The sequence below is a fragment of the Taeniopygia guttata genome, chromosome 1, assembly GCF_048771995.1.
Source record: "Taeniopygia guttata chromosome 1, bTaeGut7.mat, whole genome shotgun sequence".
Classification (NCBI taxonomy): Eukaryota; Metazoa; Chordata; class Aves; order Passeriformes; family Estrildidae; genus Taeniopygia; species Taeniopygia guttata.
In genome coordinates, this window is record NC_133024.1 from 31,051,807 (window position 1) to 31,071,444 (window position 19,638).

The window sequence follows — 19,638 nt, forward strand, 5'->3', positions numbered from 1 at the left end:
CAGCAAATAAATCAGTTCTGAGAGGACAGTTTGACACAGTACCATTCATACAGCCAAAATCTCTTCCTGGATCAACCTCATCAACCAGGAAGAGCAGCTGACTCATGCTATTCCCTGAATCCTTGCTGAACACTGACTGGGAGGATGCTGGTTGGGAAAACTCAAAATTATACGGCAGAGCACACTGACAAACACCCACAACAGAAAAAAGATCTCAGGCCCATGGCCAGCTCTGCTTGGTGAGCAAAGATGTGGCCAAAGCAGCTGAGTCAAGGAAGCAGAAAGAAAATGAAGCTGCATGCAACATGAAGTGCATGGAGTGCTGGACCTCAACACAAGACAGAAGGAAACACATGGAGGCAACAGCACAGTAATCAAAGGAAAAGTTTATATCTAAAATTTGTCTATTTCAGAAGTATTCTCTGTCCCAGTGCTTACAGGCTACCAGATTTTAGGAACCTTTGGCAGAGTTCAAAGAGTCAAAAAACTCCAAAAAAGGGTGGGTTTGCTCTCAGAGGAAGGGACTGATTAGCAGTACATAATTAAGCACCTCAAAGCAAACAGAAAACCAATTCTTGCCCTCCTCAAGAATTTCTTACCTCCAAGACAGCTAACACAGTATCCAGCTGGTCTTCCCGCAGCGTGATGTTGTTGGAAATTTTTCTCATTGTGTGTATTGACTGCAACCTGACCTCCTCAATTTCATCATTAAACATGTCAACCAAAAAATCCAGGCATTTCTCCGCAAAAGAAGGCGAGGACTGAGCCAACATACACAGGGCTTCAACCGCAGCAATTCGAACCTCTGGTAAAAGAGGAGCAGGGAATTCACTGTAAGTTAATTTAAACTGTCTGGTTTAAAAGGACATTCACGCAACAGTCAGGTCTTGTACTCTTCAAGGGCTGGGCTAAGGACAGGAGATGCTAAGGAAACACTGAGGGCAAAGAGCCTAAGCAGGGACCCACTGGGGACCTCCTCACAGGCAAATCTTCAAATCAAGTCTCACTTCTGATACAGCCCCTGCTGCTGCCATAAGCATCTGCAAAAGGGACCTGCAGGTGAAAAACAGGTCTCCAATCCATCAATAAATACTGCATATTTTATAGTGTGTTTTGCAAGCACAGCATTAACACTGGCATCTTAAGCAAACTAATTTAGTTAATTAAACTGTGATTGTTTTATTCTTCCTGACATTTTAATTGCTTGGAGCTTTCACTGCATTTTTAGCTTGATATGCAGCCCTTTATGAATTGCTGAAAAGCCCCCGAGAATCAATGTTTTGGCAGTTAACAGAATGAAAGTCTTTTGCTTTCTGACTTCAGATTCCTCAAAACAAAGGAAAAAGGTACCACCAGAATATTAAAACTATTTGAATTAAAGTAAAAAAAGCATCAGAAAGCATCCTGAGTGTACTTATGCTGTAAAACATTGCAGGAATTTGAAGAATACCCAAATAACAAGGTTAGGAAGAGATGAGATTCCCTTTCCTATAATCACCTGCATTAGCTTCCCTAACAATTCATGTGCTGTGAACAGAAAAATGGTAATTAATTGATGTCCTGCAAACATTGTTGTTTTAAACATACTTTTAGTTTTCACTCAAATTAGCTCATCTTGAAAACATTTACTTGAACTGGTGTGGAGCTTTTAGGCCTGCTGTTCTTAAAGAACAGTTCTGACTCCTCAGGATTCTAGTCAAAAATGCACAGACAGCAAGAGCCCTGCTTGCTCAGTAATGATGCTTTTGTCACAGCTCAGCGTCTTCATGGTCATTAAGACCCAGATATTAAGAGAAGAGAAACATTTTGCCGATATTGCTCTCATAAGCTGACACACTAATTCAGATTTAACTTACAACATGGAATTCAAGACATGAAGCAGCACTGCCAGTCAGGGAGAGCTCAGCAGTACTTAAAAATGCTGCAGTGGAGAGAGAGATCTATGTATATTTCACATTTGTTCATTTTATCCACATTCCTTCACAGCATCATACAAGACCTGTGGCACAAGAAATTGGAGAACATATTTCTTCAAGCCAAGGGGCTGAACCAGTGAAACATTTTTTACTGTTAGTCAGGAAAAAAACAAGGTGCACTTTCAAGCTTCAGGGAGAGTTAACTACTGGGAAAAAGTGCATTTATTTGCAGGACTCATGGAGAAATAAACCCACTTTTACAACACAATCTAGAACAATATTTTTGTTACGGTAGTTTTGTATGTTTTAACTTAACCTCATCCTTCCCACAACATTAAAGGCAAATTCAAAAATGTCATTCAGAGCTTGGAATTTTCATGGTTTTTCCAAATACCATCCTCACAATGTACCAGGAGAGGCTCAGATGGAAAACATTCAGGTTGTCAATCATTGAAACAGACTACACAGGGAAGTGGAGGAATTGCCATCCTTGGAAGTGTTCAGAAATCATTTGGATGCGGCACTTAGAGACATGGTTTAGTAGTGGACTTGGTAGTTAACATTTGGAATCGATGGTCTTAGAGGTATCTTCCAACCTAAATGATTCTATGAATTTCCTTCTTGCTGACAAAACACCAATTTCAAACAGCAGCAACTAACTGCCAATTTATGTCCACATACAGCTGTTAAATTTAAGTCAACAACAACAAAAAATAATCCCAGTGTGTTTCTGCAGACCAGAAGCAAGCCACTTATTACCATACATTACTAAAACTTTACCATTTATAGGAAGCTATTTGCTTTTGCTACCCAACGGAACACTTCTACCCAAAATTCAGTGTAACAATGCAATACCTTTGAAACAACTGCCATATCAGAGATCACAATTATGCTCATCGGCCAACACACATCTCCTCCCATTAGCTATTCCGTGGCCAGTTAACACTTACCATACATCTCATCTTCCAGGCCATGAACAAAAGCCCCACAAGCTCCTGACTCAATCAAGTTCACAGCACCAGTATCGATTTCCTCTTTGGGAGCATCATCTCCCCACTTTCTGCCACTTGAAAATTCCCCAGAGCTGTAGAGCTCTTTGGCTCGTTCATGTGCAGTGCGCTTCCTCTGTCCAAACAAGCATTTCAGTTACAACCATGTAAACTTCAAAAGATGATTGAACAAAATATTAAACTGGATCTGAAAATAACACATAGCTGGAGGCTTAGATATTGACACACATGCAAGTGCTAAGAAAAGCAAACAGTACCTACTCTTCTATGGCTATTCCTAACCGCCAGTAACTCTTTGCAGTTTTGATGCAGGGAAAGGATAAGAACAAACACATTTTAATTAACATATTCTTAGACATCCATTGTAAAAACAGCCAAACTCAGTCAGAACAAAGGCCCATCTAATTAAGAAGCCAATAAGTGATCTGCAAAAATGCTATCACTTTGCAGTTCAACTTGTTAAACTGCAATTAAATTCTTTAATGCTATCAATACTATCCAGAGTACAGCAATGTGTAAAATGAGATATTCATTCAGTGTGCTTGCCAGTCTGCCTCCTTTTCCCACATGCTCTAAATAAAGCTGTGCAGCACTTTCTTTAACAGCCTTTACCAAGGCACACAAAAAACAGCAGCTCTACATCATTCTTTTGTAGACAGAAAAAAATTAACATAACCTTGAGCATGTTACTTAAGGAAGGAATGTTACTGAAAAATTTTGCTCACAGGGCTGAGTAGACTTTTAGCTACTCATGTTTCTTGAAATGTTGATGGCTTTTGATCAGATGTTGCAGGATGTTTCCAAGAGCTTGCTCCTAGAACCAGGATGCAATCTTTCCATACACTATAAGCAAAGCTTTTAGCCAAAAACTATCAGAACAATACAAACATTTACCTCTCAGTTGTTGCAAATATTGAATAGCCTAGAGCTGTTTCTTACATGCTTGGTTAATGAAATCTAAAACTAACATTTGCTTCATTGACTTTAATGTAAAACAAAACCTGTCATCATCAATTAACTCTCCGCAACCCTCAGGCAAGGACAAGGTGAACAAGCATCCTCAATATTAACATACCTCTTGTGTGATTTTAGCATCTATACACAGGAAAACAAACCTAAACACTTACATACCCTCAGATCTGACATGAGCTTCTTGTCAAGGGTCTGCTCCAAGAAATGGGAGCTAACTTGTTGCATAGAACCCTAAAAAAAAATATATATATCAAAGGGATGAAACAGGATTATTCTGAACTGCACCATATAATTTCCTGATTTATCCCAATATGCATCCAATCTTATCCCCTCATTCGAACAGCTTTATGCAATGCCTGACAGTATTGTACATCATAATCTAAAAAAGTGAACTTAAGAATCAGAACATCTTATTTTCCCACTGAGGTTAATGTGGCTTTTCTTGAGTTCAGTCAGTTCACATGTCCTGTGGTAGAGAAGTAGGGTCAGGAAATCATGACATGGATTTGTTTTTTTCTTTAATGTTCAACGATCTACTCTCAAGGGAAGAATCACTGTACAGCTGAGCTGAAAAACTGTTGGGTTTCTTCAACCTTCCTCGTTTACTTCACCTCAGAATTTTGGGAGAAATTTGCCTATATGGTTTTAAACATCCTCCCATTCTTTTTTTTTTCAAATATATATGAAAAGTCATGTAACTTAAGAAAAACTATTCTCTGCCAGAGAAGCAAAGAATGTAACTCACCAATAACTTTGCAGCTTGTACTCTTACAACCCAGGAACCATCACTAACCATATGGCAAATTTTTCCAAAGGCATCATCAACCAAGCGAATTTCTTCATTAGAAGAAGGAATCGGGACGATGCTGACATAGAGAAATCAGTTTGTTGATTGTATTCCATACTGGATGGCATCAATAAGAAACAACTATGCTGATTTCCTATGAATGTTTAACAAATACCAGGAACCAAAACTTCCCTGCATCAGTGCATTCTCATCAGGCATCAGACATTTGTACACATCAGTTTCCTAACAGTTCCTCCTCAGACCTACTAGCACGAAACTCTCAGGATTAGGATGATTACTCGGCCAGTATTTTGACGACAGTGCATGCAGGACGTACCTTTCAGGGTAAAGCTGACTGAGGACCCAAATCAGCTGAACTGCAGCACTGCGCACTTGCTCATAATCATCTGCCAACAGCTTGCAGGCCTGAAAGAACATTTACACCTGAAACATCTCCACCTGAGCTGTCATTCACATCCCACAATGTCAGCAGCATCCTTAACACAAGACAGGTAGGACAGATTAAAAATCAAAATGAACCCAGTCTTCCCTGCTCCTCCCTAGTATTTCCAAGTTTGATCAGGCAGACTAGATCTAATCAAGTCAATCAGGCACATGTTTTAAACTCCAGAACTGCCTGTACTATGCAAGAAGGATGAAACGTGAGTCTGCAGTAGAACTGATTTGATACAGGCTGCAGCTGCATAGCTTCACTGATATAACAGATACAAGCTTTATGGGTGCTCTCCAATAAACAAAGGTTTAAGACATCCAGACTATGACTGCCAGATGACAGGAATGACTTCATCACGCCTTGCCCTTTCCATGATCATCTTCCCAACAAACAATATACAACAAAGCATATGCTTTAGTGCATTTAAGCACAGTGGATGCAAAATAACCTTTTATTTCCAGTGTCATACAACAACACGAAATATCTGCAACCTAAGTGTAAAATACTCCTCCTCTGCTCAGTACCCTCCTCCTCACAAAACACACTGCCAGAGAACTCAAAGAGAAAGATGTGCAAACAAGTACAAAACAAATATAAGGTTTTACCTGACTATAAATAGCTTGCTGTAACTTTAATCCTCTTTCATGAAGCTGTAGCTACAAGGAAAAAAAAACCCAAAAAACAATGCAAGAAAGTGTAAGTACACGTACACAGACTAGGTTTTCACCACTGGTTTTCTGTTTCAGCTGCTTGCATTTCTTGATTGTTGCCATAATTACAACACTGCATTACCTTGGCCATAAATATTTTAAATAATATTCTTGACTTCAGTGTAATTTTTTTGCTTCATAGTCACTCATACTTAAATTAGGGAAAAACAATTTATACAAATACAATGCTTGTTCACTGTCCCAACCTTCAAATAATTTTTTAGTGTTAGCCATATTCAACCACAATTAGAATAGATATTTAATTACTTTACTACCATTCCTGAAACATGGATCCAATAGTAGCATTTACATGGCATGAAAACTCATGGGCAATTTTGCTTTTACTGAACCACAGGGACAGCAAAGCGTCCTACATTGTTTCTTTTTAGAAGGATGACCTAACAACATCCAGGACAGAGAGATTTCAGAGAGATTCAAGTGCAACCTGATCTTCTTAAATGCATCTTCCTTCCTTCTCTGGAGTTTACTAACATTTATTCAAAGATCCTTGTTGACCATCACATGAGATGGAACATTATTATAAACTCTCAGGGTAATAGAGAAACTTCTGTATCCCCACACACTTACAGGCAACTCACATTAAGCAGTATTTTAAAATGCATGGTCTTTGCTTGCATTTCTGCAAAGCTAAAAGCTTTTGAAGGGTCCCCATACAAAAAAACTCCAGTATATATTATATCTTATGAACAGTTAGAGAATGCTAATGAATGCAACCATGAGGCTACATGTTTGCTTTAAAACAAACAAACTTCCTTCTGGACTTATCACACAGGTTTCCTATCATAAGCAGATGCCTCCTATTAGTGGAGCACTAGTAGTTTACTGCAGCTCCTGTAACCAATACTAAATCAAGAAATAAATTTGTCACTAAAAGAAAGAACTTACACACACTCAAAAGAATGAACAAGTTGAAAAGCTGCTTCAGCTATAGCTGAAACAGAAGGTATGAACCACTCAAATGCCCTCTCAGATCTCATGCCACTCTTAATATTTCAAGATCTATCTTATTTTTTCAGGTAGTTTTGATAGACTGAAAAGGCTTTTACTAATTTAATTAAAATAATCTCTAAACCAAACCTCTGTGGAATAGTTTGCAGCTCTCAGCTTCCTGATACAACCCCAAACCATTTCTTCCATGGTACCAGCTACACTTACCATAGCTTTTATAGCTGCAGTCCTAACTCGAGGGTCCTGATCATTAAAATGATCTCCTATTATCTTCTGGACATCTTTGGCTGCCTGGCTTTCAGCCTCTTTTGCAACACCTTTTTCCACTGGGCCAAGACAGCCAATTAGCTGAAGACACTTATTCCTTACTCCATGAGAAGAATCTGTCAGATGCTGTGGAGCAAGAGACGAGCAGATGTAACTGGATTCTTATGGTTCTTTCAGCCTTTTGAAACATTGTGCTATATTTCCTGGCAGTTATTAATGTTAGTATTGTAACAGTTTGTTGAGAAAAATTAGAATAATTTTAATAATGGCTATCTTTGTTTTTTTCTTGTGGCAGTGACAGAAGTTCCCTGGCCCAGGGAGGCCTCCTTACCTTGCAGGCTACCTCCACCAGCCTCATCCTGACAGATGGATTCTCTGGGAGTTTTGTGCCAATCACTAACAGGGTGTCCAGCAGCTGAGCAAGGACTTGGTGAGACTCTGCAAAACAGAAGAGTGAAAGGCTATGCACTACTTTGCTGAACTCTTACCAGCTACAGGATCAGAGACTTATCCACATTGGAATGCCATGCTGAAACCTTCCCATTTCAGGGCCTGAACTAGCCCAGCTCCCTCAGCTATGCCTTCTACGTCACACACTCCAGTTCTCCACCACCTCAGTGGTACTGCTGAACTCACCCAACCTTACCAGCACTAATCTGGCACTGGAGAACCCAAAACTGAATAAGGTATTCCAGATGTGGCCTAACCAGTGCTGAGTAAAAGGGTATAATACCCTCCCTTGACCTGCTGGCTACATTCTTGTTGATACAGCTTGATGAGCTGGCCTCTAGCATCATATAAAAAAACTGCTCTTCAAACACATTTCCATTTTAAGCAAAACTGTCCTGTAGAACAGAGAATCTCAGAAGCAACAACTTTCAGATTGAGATTGATGCAAAAGCAAATTTTGCACTCCTTTAGAACAAAGATATAGAGCAGACAGGTCAGGGGAACATTCTTCTCCTCCTCAGAACGTGGTGTTATCTGTCATCATCCACAAAACCAGAAAATAAATACTCTAATCAGCAATTCCCAATCGTACATCTGAGATGTAAGGCCTTGCCACTGTTCCAAATGCTTTGACAGAATGATTCCACCTTGACCTCAAGCATCACATCAAAAGTGAGACTTACTCTCATTCTGAAGAGTGTTAATGGCATCATCCACAATGCAGTCTGGGGAAAATCCTGCAGTCTTTGACAACAACCCCAGCAAGGATGCAATCTTCAGTCTTACAGAGGCATCATTCTCCTGGAAGGAAACAACACCCAAAAAAAGCCCCAATACAGCAAGGTTAAAGAAAAAAAAGAAAACAGCATATATTACCTATATACATCTACTCATTTAAGAAACAGCAAATGCTGTTACAGGTGATAATTACATAAGTAACCGTCATCAATTAATATTCCTTTAAAATTAATTTCAAAAGTTCATGCATTTTCGAGATTTATTTTGTGGTTTCTAGAGACTCATGTACCCAAGACTTTGGGTCATAACTGGACCCTCTCTCATTGTATTGCCAAGGATATCCAATGCAGAGTAGAAAGGCAAAAAGTCATCTGGATGTCATACATGGATCTTACCAAGCATTTGTGCAACATTCAGTGTTGCTGAAAAATTACAGTAACAAATACCCCATCTTTCAACAAGAAATTTTACAGTTACAACTGTTATATCTGTCAAGTATTTAAGAGAGACTTCAGTGCCACACACAGCCTCCAAGTGACAAATGTGACACCCAAGGTAGCAGTCCCTTTCTCAACTGAACTGAGATGTGTTTTTTATTTTAGGGTTGAAGCTATGTGTTTGAAAAATGGATGCTGTCATCAGGACTGTCCTACCAAAATATATAGGGATGAAAGACCATGAGGCTACAGACCATCTTAAACAAAACAATGACACTTCAAACAAATAAATCATCACATAACTTCCACTGCAGTTACAGCTTTCAGGGTCAGGTTTCTGGATGACCAGGGAAAGTGTGTTATGGAGTACTAAGAAACAAGTTCTTTTGAAAATTTTGTCTGTAAGTAAAATAAGGTCAGCTATGGTAGTTTTGAAAGCAGTATTTTTAAAAGCTGGATTTTGTAACAGGCTGTGCTCTTGCCAGTGTGATCCTGTCTGCAGGTTCATGAGTCTCTCTTCTAATACAAGCTACAAAACAAACTTCAAGTACAATTAATCTGTTATTTGACCAGGAACTCTGTATTTCATAGAATCAGAGAATCATTTATGTCGGAAAAGACCTCTAAGGTCATCAAGTCCAACCCTTAACCCAGCACTGACAAGTCTACCACTAAACTGTGTCCCCAAGTGCCACATCTACACATCTTTGAAATACCTTCAGGGATGGTGATTCAACCACTGCTTTGGGCAGCCTGTTCCAGTGCTTGATAATCTTTTCAGTGTGGAAAGTTTTCCAAATGTCCAAGCTAAACCTCATTGGAGTAGCTTGAGGCCATCTCCTTGTTCTACTGCTTGCTAATTAGAGAAGTTTGGACAGTTTTTTTTATAGATTTGATATTAGGAAGAAATTCTTCACTGAGAGGGCAGTGAGGTACTGGCCCAGAGAAGGTTACCCAGGGAAGCTGCCTCATACTTGGAAGTGCTCAAGGTCAGGCTGGATGGAACTTTGGGCAACCTGGTCTAACAGAAGGTGTCCCCTAGCAGAGGGGTCAGAAGTGGATGATCTTTAATGTCCCTCCAACCCAAACTATTCCATGAGTCTATGATTTTAAAAGTGCTTATTTTTTACTACATAAGCAATAACTAAAAGGTTTCTCCACTGCCAGAGAAGATTAAGAACAAAGTAAGGACACATCAGTCAGGAAAGTGTTGTATAAAGCTGAAACAGCTCTAGACAGCTGGGCTCCCTGGAAAACTTGACACGTCTTTTGTCCCTTGCCAAGTTAACTTCCACACAAGCCATGTGCAGAAATAACTTGTCACAGGCTGGTGAAACCATCAGCACAGACATCAAGTATCACAATCAGAAATCACTTGGTTCAAGGGCTACAGCTGCTCACTCTCAGCCCAGGCTGGTGGCAACTGAATCAGCAACACAGCAGCCTGTGAGCCCCTGTTCAACATCCCACACCAAGCAAAGAGGAGCAGAAGGAGCAAGCACGTTTGACTCCCAGCTTCACCACCTTGTAATAATGCTCCAGCAGGATCCTGACAACCCCTTCCACGCTCTCCACTTCCACAGGCTTCCTGGCAAACTGGAGCAGGTACTGCAAGGCATCTGCAGGCGAGGTGGCTTTGCACAGGTCCACGTGGAGCGCTGCCGACTTGCTGGGCTTGGTCAGCCGCAGCTTCTTAGTGGACAGGTCCTCATGCTGCTGCTGTGGGCAGAGGGACAGAGCACAGAAACACAGTGTATCCAGACCCACTCCTCCCAGACTGAACACAGGGAGGCCTAAGGAAGCTGCCATGTCCCACGGCAGTCACTCTCCTTCATCCATCTGAGAAAAAATACATCCTCACACCACAGTGGTTGTTACTGTCCTGCCCAGGTGGTCGCCGTTCCCGCGAAAACACGGCCTCTCCCCACCCTGGGCTGGGTCAAATCCTGCTGTTTCCAACACCAAACAACTAATCCAGGGCCAACACGACTTCTCCCACTCCCACCGGCCTGGAGCAGCCCAGAAACTCGCTGTAGCTCTTTCCCCAGTCGCGGGCTGAGCGATGCTTTCTCTTCCCCGCAGCAGTCGCTGCCCTGCTCAGTTCAAAGAACCAACACATCGGGTGTGGCTGGAAGGGACCGCAGCGGTCCTCCCGTCCAAGCTCCCTCTTCAAGCAGGCTCGTCTCAGAGCACACTGCACAGGACTGCAATGTCCGGACTGTTCCTGAGTATCTCTAGTGAGGGAGACTCCACAACCACTGGGGGCCGACCCGTCCCGCTCCTCTCCAACCCCTCAGGGGCCGCCCCAGCCCCGACGCCCGGCGAGCGGGCGGCGCTCCCGGGCTGGGCCGGCGGGTTTGCCGCCTCACCCGCCGGCACCTCCCGCCGCATGGCAGAGCTCGGAGCCACCATCCCGGCCCAGGGGGGACGTGTTACCTGGACCACCTTGGTGAACTCCTCATACACCCGCTTCTTCAGGTGCGCCGCCATGGCGCGGCCGCGCAGCCCGGAACAGGAACCACGGAGGCGCCCGGGAGGGGCGGCGCGGCCTCTCAGTCCGCCCGGGGCTTTCCGGGCCGCGGTTTCCCCTCAAACTACACCCGCGTTTCACTAGTGTTCGATTTTAATCCGACTTTCCCAGCTATTTGTGCTTTTTTAGCGAACAAAGAAATTATGTTTGTGAAAAATGCGTATTTTATGATTGGCTTTTCGCAAATATTGCAATGAATATTGTATGTGTAATGTTAGAAAGTTATGCTGTATTAATTCTCTTAAGTAGTGTGTTAAATACAGTTTTAGGTTCCAACATAATGTTAAAATTGAGACTATGTGGGGGGAGGGTTTTTTTTAGGAATGAAATACTCGCTTCGAGGAACACCTAAATCTTCCAAAGGAGAGGAATTTATGGCTTCTTATCAGAAGAAACTAATTTCTTCAGGCCTTGCTCAGACTCGAAGATGCCATGGGGATTAAATGAAACAGTTGACATACAACAGACAGAGTTTCTTGTTTTAAATAGAATGTATGCATAACCATGAAGTATATATGATTATGCAACAAGTGTATTGTTTTAAGGGTAATTCCTTTGTTCATGAGACATGCTTTTCGTGACTTAGTGTCCGAGAGCATCCGGACATCCGTAATTCTTTGCTTTTTATTGTCTTGTAATTGTTCTAACTCTAAACTTTATTACTCTAATTGTATTATTTTTATAACTATTTTGTTATTATTAAAGTTTTAAAATTTTAAAAAACAAGTGATTGGCATTTTTCACAATGTTCATCAGTTTTATTAAATAATTCTCTTCATTAATTAGTATTCTGTCCTCTGTTGGTTATTTATTCTTCCTTCTCATGTTAATCAGCCCCCATTTCTCAGTCTTTTTGTAGGATGTGCTGCAACACTCCAGGTAGGGAGTGTTGCAGCACATCCTGAAGAATCTTTGTTATCTTCTGGTTTCTGCAAAGCTCCCTTGTATTCTATAAATTCTGCATTTTTTGTGTCCACTTTCAGAAATACATCTCTCGCAGGTTTTGTTCAGCAAAGCATATCAGGGCTAGTTTAGCAAAACTTAAAGTTTCAGCAATTTTCCCAATCCAACTCTATCAATATCAGTTTGTGTAAAGAAACTTACCTACATGCTGGCTAAAAGTGACTTAAGACTAATGCAATGCTAATAAATAATATACTGTTTATGATTAATAAATTAATTAAAAATAATTATAAAATTTATTTCCATCAGAATAGTAGACTCACTAAAGTCAGAAAAATTTTATAAGATCATGGAGTTCAACCATTAACCCAGCACTGGCAAGCCCACCACTAATCTCTGTTCCCAAGTGCCACAGCCACACATTTTTTGAGCACTTCCAGAGGTGGGGACTCTTGGGCAGCCTGTTCCAATGTCTGACCACCCTTTCAGTGAATACATTTTTCCTGATTATTTTCCTGGCACAACTTGAGGCCATTTCTCTTGTCCTGTCTCTCACCTGGCTACAAGCTCCTTTCAGGCAGTTTTAGAGAGTGATAAGGTCCCCCCGAGCCTCCTTTTCTCCAGGCTGAACACCCCCAGCTCCCTCAGCCACTCCTCATGGGACTTGTGCTCCAGACCAGCTCCATTGCCCTTCTCCAGGATACTGCAGGGCCTCAATGTCCTTCTTAGAGTGAGGGACCCCAAACTGAATGCAGGATTCGAGCATGTACCAATTCAGGTTTCTCATGGCAGCAGTCCTATAGACTTAGGAGGTTGGTTGGTGTGAGGCTTTAACTATTCTATACTGAGATTTTTTTTCTCCTAATATCTAATTTTCATCTCTGTTGTTGTGACTTAAGCCAGTTTCCCCACTCTTAGTTTGTACAAAGTGTAACAGATCTCTTTAAAGCAGCCTTTTGCCTACTGGGAGGCCTCCTCAATCTCTCTTCTTCCAGGCTGAGCACCACCAACCAGTTGGTTATGATCAAAAGAGCCTATTTCCTAAACATTTTTTTCCTCTCAGACACTGACTGCATCCATTCTTACCAAGGCAATGAATGTGTCAGATCTCAGAGTCCCTTCACCCCTACAGCAGAACTGCCCTGCAGTCACTGGAGTGATTCATGGCTGTCACTGGGGAGAAGTCCATGCTAGGATAAACACATCTGAAACACAGCTTAATTCAGAATGGTTCAAATCTGTTCCTTAAAGATAAAACTTCAGGTCTTTAGAATTTGGGAATCTTGAGGGGAAAATGTCAGTAAATAAAGCACTTCTGCATAATTCAAAAAAATTTTAAAATTTATTTCTTTTAAATCCCAGGGATCATTCTATGATTCTATGGTTATTGTCCTTGACTGGAAGAAATCCATCTTCCAAGAAGTAAAAGAAATATGATCCTTATCAAATCAGCCATTATGATTCTCAGAGTGATTTAAAAAAATCTCCAGTAAAAAAATAAACTTTCAAATTCGAAGATTTTAAAAAACACATTGTAGAATGCAACTTGTGTTCTGTAAAAGAGAATTTGCAGGTTGTTGCTTCAGTACCACTTCCTTCCCACCAAATCGTGGCAGGTTTTCCGAATTCTTCCAGGAGTTTATGTAGTTAGAAATAGCATCATAATAATAATGAGTGTCATAAGAAAGAGATTAAGATTGTGTGGTCTGAAAGAGGAGTGTGCGTCCTTAGATTATAAACTCCTCACATCAGTGATGTTTTTGCCTTTTGTTGATCATGGACCATAGATGAGGTTCTCTGTCTTTCCTTCAGAACAAATAATAAATAATTGTAATAAATACATTGAGTAGAGAGTAGGCTGTCTGCTGGAGGAATAAGAAGCAATCATAGGAAATTAATCCTTCCTTTTAACCCAGATTCTAGTGTAGAAAGGAGAGAGAAAAATAGCTTTTGCCTTCCCATTTAGAAACTAAATTTAATTCAAGTATGTGGTAATATCACTGTTTCAGTCAGGATTTCCACATATATGGCCTGTTCCCATTTTGCACTGAGAGAGCAACTCTACATGTCCACGAGACATATTTGGGATTTTTCATTTCCCTTAGGTTGAGTGAGGTTGGCTCTATTCACAGATCCATCTCTTTGAACTGAATGAATAGTAAGCAACACTGAAGAGTAAAATTTGTCCTTTTTCTGGAGCCTTTTACATCCCCTAAGAAGTTATCCCCTAAAGCCCAAGTAAAGTGGCTCTTAAGTGCTCCTTGATATGGCAAACAGCCAAAGGAGATCCTTTTGTTGGCCTGTGCGTTTCTTCCTGTCCCTCTGGTAGCTCGTGGTTTAGTCTCCACAGTCCAGGTTAATTTGTTCCAGTGATTGCTTTCTAATGTTCCCTACCAATGGTGGCACTTTGCTACCACCAGGTGAACAGGAACTTGTAGAAGAAGTCATGAGATTTGAAGCGAAAACCTTTTTCAGCAACATGGGGCTGAAAGGATATTTTATACCCTTTGGCTTCAACATCCATTTGAATGCAGTCCAGCAGATCAGAAATACTTGGCACAGCCTTCCAGGGGCCAAACTTCACCACAGATTTTTTATCCGTGTCCAAACTGTTCAAGGCATCCTGACACCTGGCTGCGTCCTCCTCAGTTCTGACCACACATACGATGACGCTGGACTGTCGGGATGCAACCGCTTCCGCCCTGGCGATGCGGATCATCAGCTCGATGTTCTCGCTGTAGTTGGGCACACGAGCCAGAAACTGCCTCCTCGCCACGAGCTCCCCAAAGATCTGTGGGGAGTCCTCAAGCTGCTTGATCAAAGGTTCTATGTCATAGAACAACGCCTCCTTGTAGACGTCCTGGATGCACTGGGTGGGCACTTGGTTACTGCGCAGGTATTCCAAGATGTATTTGAAGTAGGTGCCTGGCCTGTCAATGAAGAACCTCCCTTCAGAGTCAGTCCTGAGTTTGGGCTGGCCGGTGAACATCTCTGCCAGCTTGGAGCCAGGGTGTTTCTTCAAGGTGCTCAGTGTTGTCGTGTACATCTCCCCACCAACATTTAACTCCACAATTGGTGACAACTGAAAAAGAAAAAAGTGAAAAGTGATGTTCATTATCAGTTTGAGGTCATCAACACGGAAGTGTCAAGGAAAAGACAGATTATTGTGGTTGAAGGATGGAATGAGTGAAGAGCAGTATGAGCTCCCATTTTGTGGGTATCAGATGGGAACCTCCACCTGATTTATTGCAAAAAGCAGATGCAGAATGCTAATACAACTCTTGCAACCAGAGCAGCAGAGACTTGGACATTTCTAAATGGCGAAGTCCTCACCCCATCCTTGGAATGTAGGAAAGTGTCATTTTCCTGGTGGGAAAGACGGAAAAGAAGTACCCTGCCTAGGAAATCTGGGAGTGACTACAGGATCCAACACTGATCTCCTATGTCACTCACAAGCATTGTCCCTGTGGGCCACCTACAGCAAGAGCAGTACATGAACTCTCACCCACCCCTTGTGCAGAGGGACAAAGATAGAGCCCAAAGCTGTGCCACTTCATTTTTATCATCTGAATTGTTCATTCCTCTTCAAAGGAGAAACTAAAGCTCTTTATAATAGGCGGAATTGGCTTCCACTCATCTGGGGGTTCAGTTGCAAACACTGAAGACACAAAAATCCATAATGTCAGAGGTGAAGGACAGAAGCTGTTTAGCAAAGCACCTTAAAAAGTATGGCTTTAGTTAGGAAGTAAAGGAAATATTTCATGCAACTGACATGGATTTAAGAGGAAAAAATGTAAAGATTGTGGTTTTGTTTGCATTTTTTAACCCTCTGTATTAACACCATTGTGTGAATTGAAGGAGGCCTGAACTCATCTGGGGGTTCAGTTGCAAACACTGAAGACACAAAAATCCATAATGTCAGAGGTGAAGGACAGAAGCTGTTTAGCAAAGCACCTTAAAAAGTATGGCTTTAGTTAGGAAGTAAAGGAAATATTTCATGCAACTGACATGGATTTAAGAGGAAAAAATGTAAAGATTGTGGTTTTGTTTGCATTTTTTAACCCTCTGTATTAACACCATTGTGTGAATTGAAGGAGGCCTGAATACCTGTAAAGCTGGATTTTTAAAATTGGCCTTCCTGTATATTCAGTTCTGAAAAATTTTATCAGCTTCCCTTCACACTTGGTCATTTTATGTAGTACTCAGCAAGTGAAAAGGGAAGAAAGAAAGAAGACAGTTCCTTTCCTTCTGCCAGCACTACTGTAATGCGAGTCACAAGCCAGGCCAGGGCCACACCTGCCATTGGGAAGGCGTGAGTCAATAAACAACTCTATTTTCCAGGAGCTCACCTGCACTTTCTTGGATCTGATCACAAAAAGAGCTGCCTCAGTGCTGCTGGTCACATGCCTCAGGTGAAGCGTGTACTTACGTGCTTAGCTGCATCACATGGGCACAGACCCACGGGAATACGCGAGTTGATCTCATAGCACACACCAAGAGAGGGAGGGGGCTCCTGTGCCCTCTCCCTGTCCTGTTCTTGTACCTGTCTATGTGCTTTCTTCCTCACCTCATGCCAACTCTGCTTCTCTTTCATCTTAGTGAGCTGGGTTGGCTGACAGAGGATTTAAGGAGCACAGAGCTGACAAAAGGATGGGACACCTTCCCTTTAAACAGGAGCAAATTATCAGATTTAGGAGAAATTTGCTCACACCCTAAGCAAGCCAGGGAAGCAACTGGAGATTCAGGCCAAAGACCCTGCTGGAATATTGCTTTGCACTAGTGTGGGTAGTTTCAGCTCAAGAGCAAGCATTTACGCTTGGGTCAAGATGATAAGCACTATTCTGCCTGAGACTATCTTGTGATTTCCACCTACTGAAAAACACAGCCCAAAGCTGTTTCTGTAGTCAGGTCTCTCCCTAGAAGATTTGCTGATAGTCCAAGAGCTACAAACAGCACTCCCCACCAGAGAAAATCTGACAGGAGAGTCTCAGGCTTTTCAGCCTTTGCTCCATTTTCAGATGGCAGGTCAGATGTTTCATGCTGTTTATCACTAATACAAATGGATAACATGTTATTCCTTAATACAGTAGCCCAACAAACTTCATGTTCTTACATCTTGATTAATGGTTTTAGCCTGGCATCAAAGTGGTTCTCAGCAGACTGGAAGTACTGGCATCAGCTGATTCCCAGTTCTGTAATTAGCCAGCAAGGTGACACTCAGGAAAGTAAATCCATCTATTTGTGCCCCAGTTTACTACTTTGTAAAATAGTTACTTCCATAGGGAAGCATTTTGCAACTTACATCTGAAAAGTGCAACATAGGATACCGTGCAAGTGGGTTTTCTTAATACAGAGAGGTCTGGAGAAGAGATTGTTCATCTTTAGCCAAGAAGACAAACTGGTTAGCAATAGACTGAGGGTAGAGGAGAGTAAAAAAAAAATGATCTCATCACTGATTTCTGCCTAGTAACATGCTGAGACCACCATTAATTTTCCTTATAGCTAGAAAAAACTACTGCTCCCTCCTGATGATCCTGCATGTCAGCAACACAGGGCAGCTTTGTCATCATTAGAGACTCATAAGACTTGTTCAAAACCCCAAAACCTACAACAGGGTTGTTCTATTTAGGGAACTGATCAATTCAAGTTCATATTAATTGAATTCCATTTCTTGCCAAAGGAGAAGAACCACTCTGGTTATTTGCTGTTGTCAGATCTTGCATGCCTGTGAGAGACCTGGCCCTCCTGTAATACAACAGGTGCAAAAAGGCCAAAATCATCTAGTTTTTAACTAGAATATTCTTCTTAGGGATATTTGGCAAGGCCTGGTGTCTTCAGATTAGCATATGGGGGGAAAAAACTCACTCAAATGTAGCCCATTAGGGCTACATGTAGGGGTGCTTTCATCCTGCATGAGGGAATTGTACCCTTAAGGACATACCTTACTCACCATATGCAGGTTACCGGTGACCTGCTTCCCAAGGGGCTTGTGCTCTGATGAAATACTCATCTTCCCCAGGAGCTGAGGACTCAGCTGTTTGGGCAAACCTGCTGCTCAGTGCTGGTGTCCTACCCCACACGCAGGATGGCTCCCAGCTGTCCTCCAACACTCTTTCGCTTGGTCTTTCTTTGCTGGGTCGCCTTTCCCCGCTCCCAGCCCAGCCGCTGCCACGGAGGTTCCAGTTTGTCCCAGGCAGAGCCCTGGTTCTTGCTGCAGGTGCAGGGAGAGGGGAGGGACAGCCTGAAAGCGGAAGTATTTGCTCATTATTTTTCTGGCAGCCAGCAAGGTGCAGGGTGGACTGGGGCTGGCTGCCAGCACACACCTCGTGTGCTGCTATCAGAGTGGTGACTAAGGGCTGAATAATCCCTTCCAAGGAGGCCCAGGGCTCCTCCGATGAGCCCTGTGAGGTGTGCCTGTGTGTCCACCTCTGCCTTGACAACTGGCTGTATCAAAACCAGTAAACATTTTCACAGCTTTTTGGCCTCCATGCCAAAAATGCCTCCATGCCTCCACTGCTGCTTTATAGCACAGTTTATCCCAAACAATTTCACTGATCCCATTTTTCTTGCACACTGATGACGGATCTACAGGGTGTCTACAATCTGTCGAAGACGGTGGCATTTTCTTCCTCACCTATACAATCTCTGGGCACTGAGTAATTTGTGCAAGATAAATAAATCCAAACCTGGATCTCTGCTTGAGCAGAGATTGAGAACTCTTCAATTGGCCATAAATATTTGATTATTATCTTTGCATGACATTGTTTTCTAATATCCTGTATCCACCAAATATAGAATGTGGCCAGCACCACAGATTTAGTGGTTGTAAGACTATCACAAAATCAAAACACTCACAAGGATGTAGTGAAGGTGAACTTGAAAGTACTTAAAGGGGGCTTATAAAACAAAGAGTGACTTTTTGCCTGAGCACATTGTGACAGAACAAGGGGGAACAGCTTGAAGATAAAAGAGGAGAGATCTAGACTGGATATAGGGAAGACATCCTTTACTGTGAGAGTGATGAGACACTGGCACAGGTTGAGAAAGCTGTGGATGCCCCATTCCTGGAAATGTTCAAGGCCTGGTTAAATGGGGCTTTGAGCAACCTGTTCTAGTGAGAGGTGTCCCTACTCATGGCAGGGAGGGGGTGGGGGGGGTTGCAACTAGATAATCTTTGAGGTTCCTTCCCAATCCAAACCATTCTGTGAGTCTATGATGATTCTCTGTCTGTGTTAATTTATTAAGCACAGAGTACTGCATTAAAGCTAGCCTAAATAACCTTTCCAGAACCAGACCACAGTCCTGCAGGGTCTTCTTTATTTCATTCTAGGTAATTTTAAGTGCACTGTTGCTTTCAAATTTGTCTTCAGGTCACTCATCACTTCTGTGTCTTTGTTTCATTATGGTGGCAATATTGCCATGGGCATTATTGTCCAGAGATGTAACTTAATGTTTGTAATGAGAGACAATATCTTTTATTAGATCAGCTGATACA

The 19,638-nt window shown here is 42.0% G+C and overlaps 2 protein-coding genes across 4 annotated transcripts in view; both read right to left on the reverse strand.

Annotated features, from left to right (window-relative positions):
- Positions 1–11,272, reverse strand: part of INTS4 (integrator complex subunit 4) — a 32,574-nt gene extending 21,302 nt beyond the window's left edge. Inside the window, exons 1-11 of one of the 2 annotated variants that reach the window (XM_002190754.7) lie at positions 11,147–11,272; positions 10,235–10,429; positions 8,219–8,336; positions 7,417–7,523; positions 7,026–7,211; positions 5,745–5,795; positions 5,023–5,111; positions 4,644–4,764; positions 4,058–4,129; positions 2,867–3,041; positions 600–805 (exon numbers count right to left, since the gene is read on the reverse strand). In XM_002190754.7, coding sequence (XP_002190790.5) covers positions 600–805; positions 2,867–3,041; positions 4,058–4,129; positions 4,644–4,764; positions 5,023–5,111; positions 5,745–5,795; positions 7,026–7,211; positions 7,417–7,523; positions 8,219–8,336; positions 10,235–10,429; positions 11,147–11,200 — 1,374 coding nt within the window. In that variant the 5' untranslated portion in view covers positions 11,201–11,272. The remainder of the gene's footprint in view (positions 1–599; positions 806–2,866; positions 3,042–4,057; positions 4,130–4,643; positions 4,765–5,022; positions 5,112–5,744; positions 5,796–7,025; positions 7,212–7,416; positions 7,524–8,218; positions 8,337–10,234; positions 10,430–11,146) is intronic. The other variant, XM_030268558.4, reaches the window with a different exon arrangement.
- A 3,182-nt stretch (positions 11,273–14,454) lies between these two features.
- On the reverse strand, positions 14,455–18,242 carry KCTD14 (potassium channel tetramerization domain containing 14). Of its 2 annotated transcripts, none has more exons than XM_072926634.1 (2): positions 18,094–18,242; positions 14,455–15,225 (listed from the first exon to the last, which is right to left on the reverse strand). In XM_072926634.1, exons 1-2 carry the CDS (start codon positions 18,151–18,153, stop codon positions 14,554–14,556), a joined length of 732 nt encoding a protein of 243 aa, XP_072782735.1. In that variant the 5' UTR covers positions 18,154–18,242; the 3' UTR covers positions 14,455–14,553. The 2 variants fall into 2 exon arrangements, with proteins under 2 accessions (XP_072782735.1, XP_030124454.1); XM_030268594.4 differs by having other exon boundaries at positions 18,085–18,242.
- Between the last annotated feature and the right edge of the window lie 1,396 nt (positions 18,243–19,638).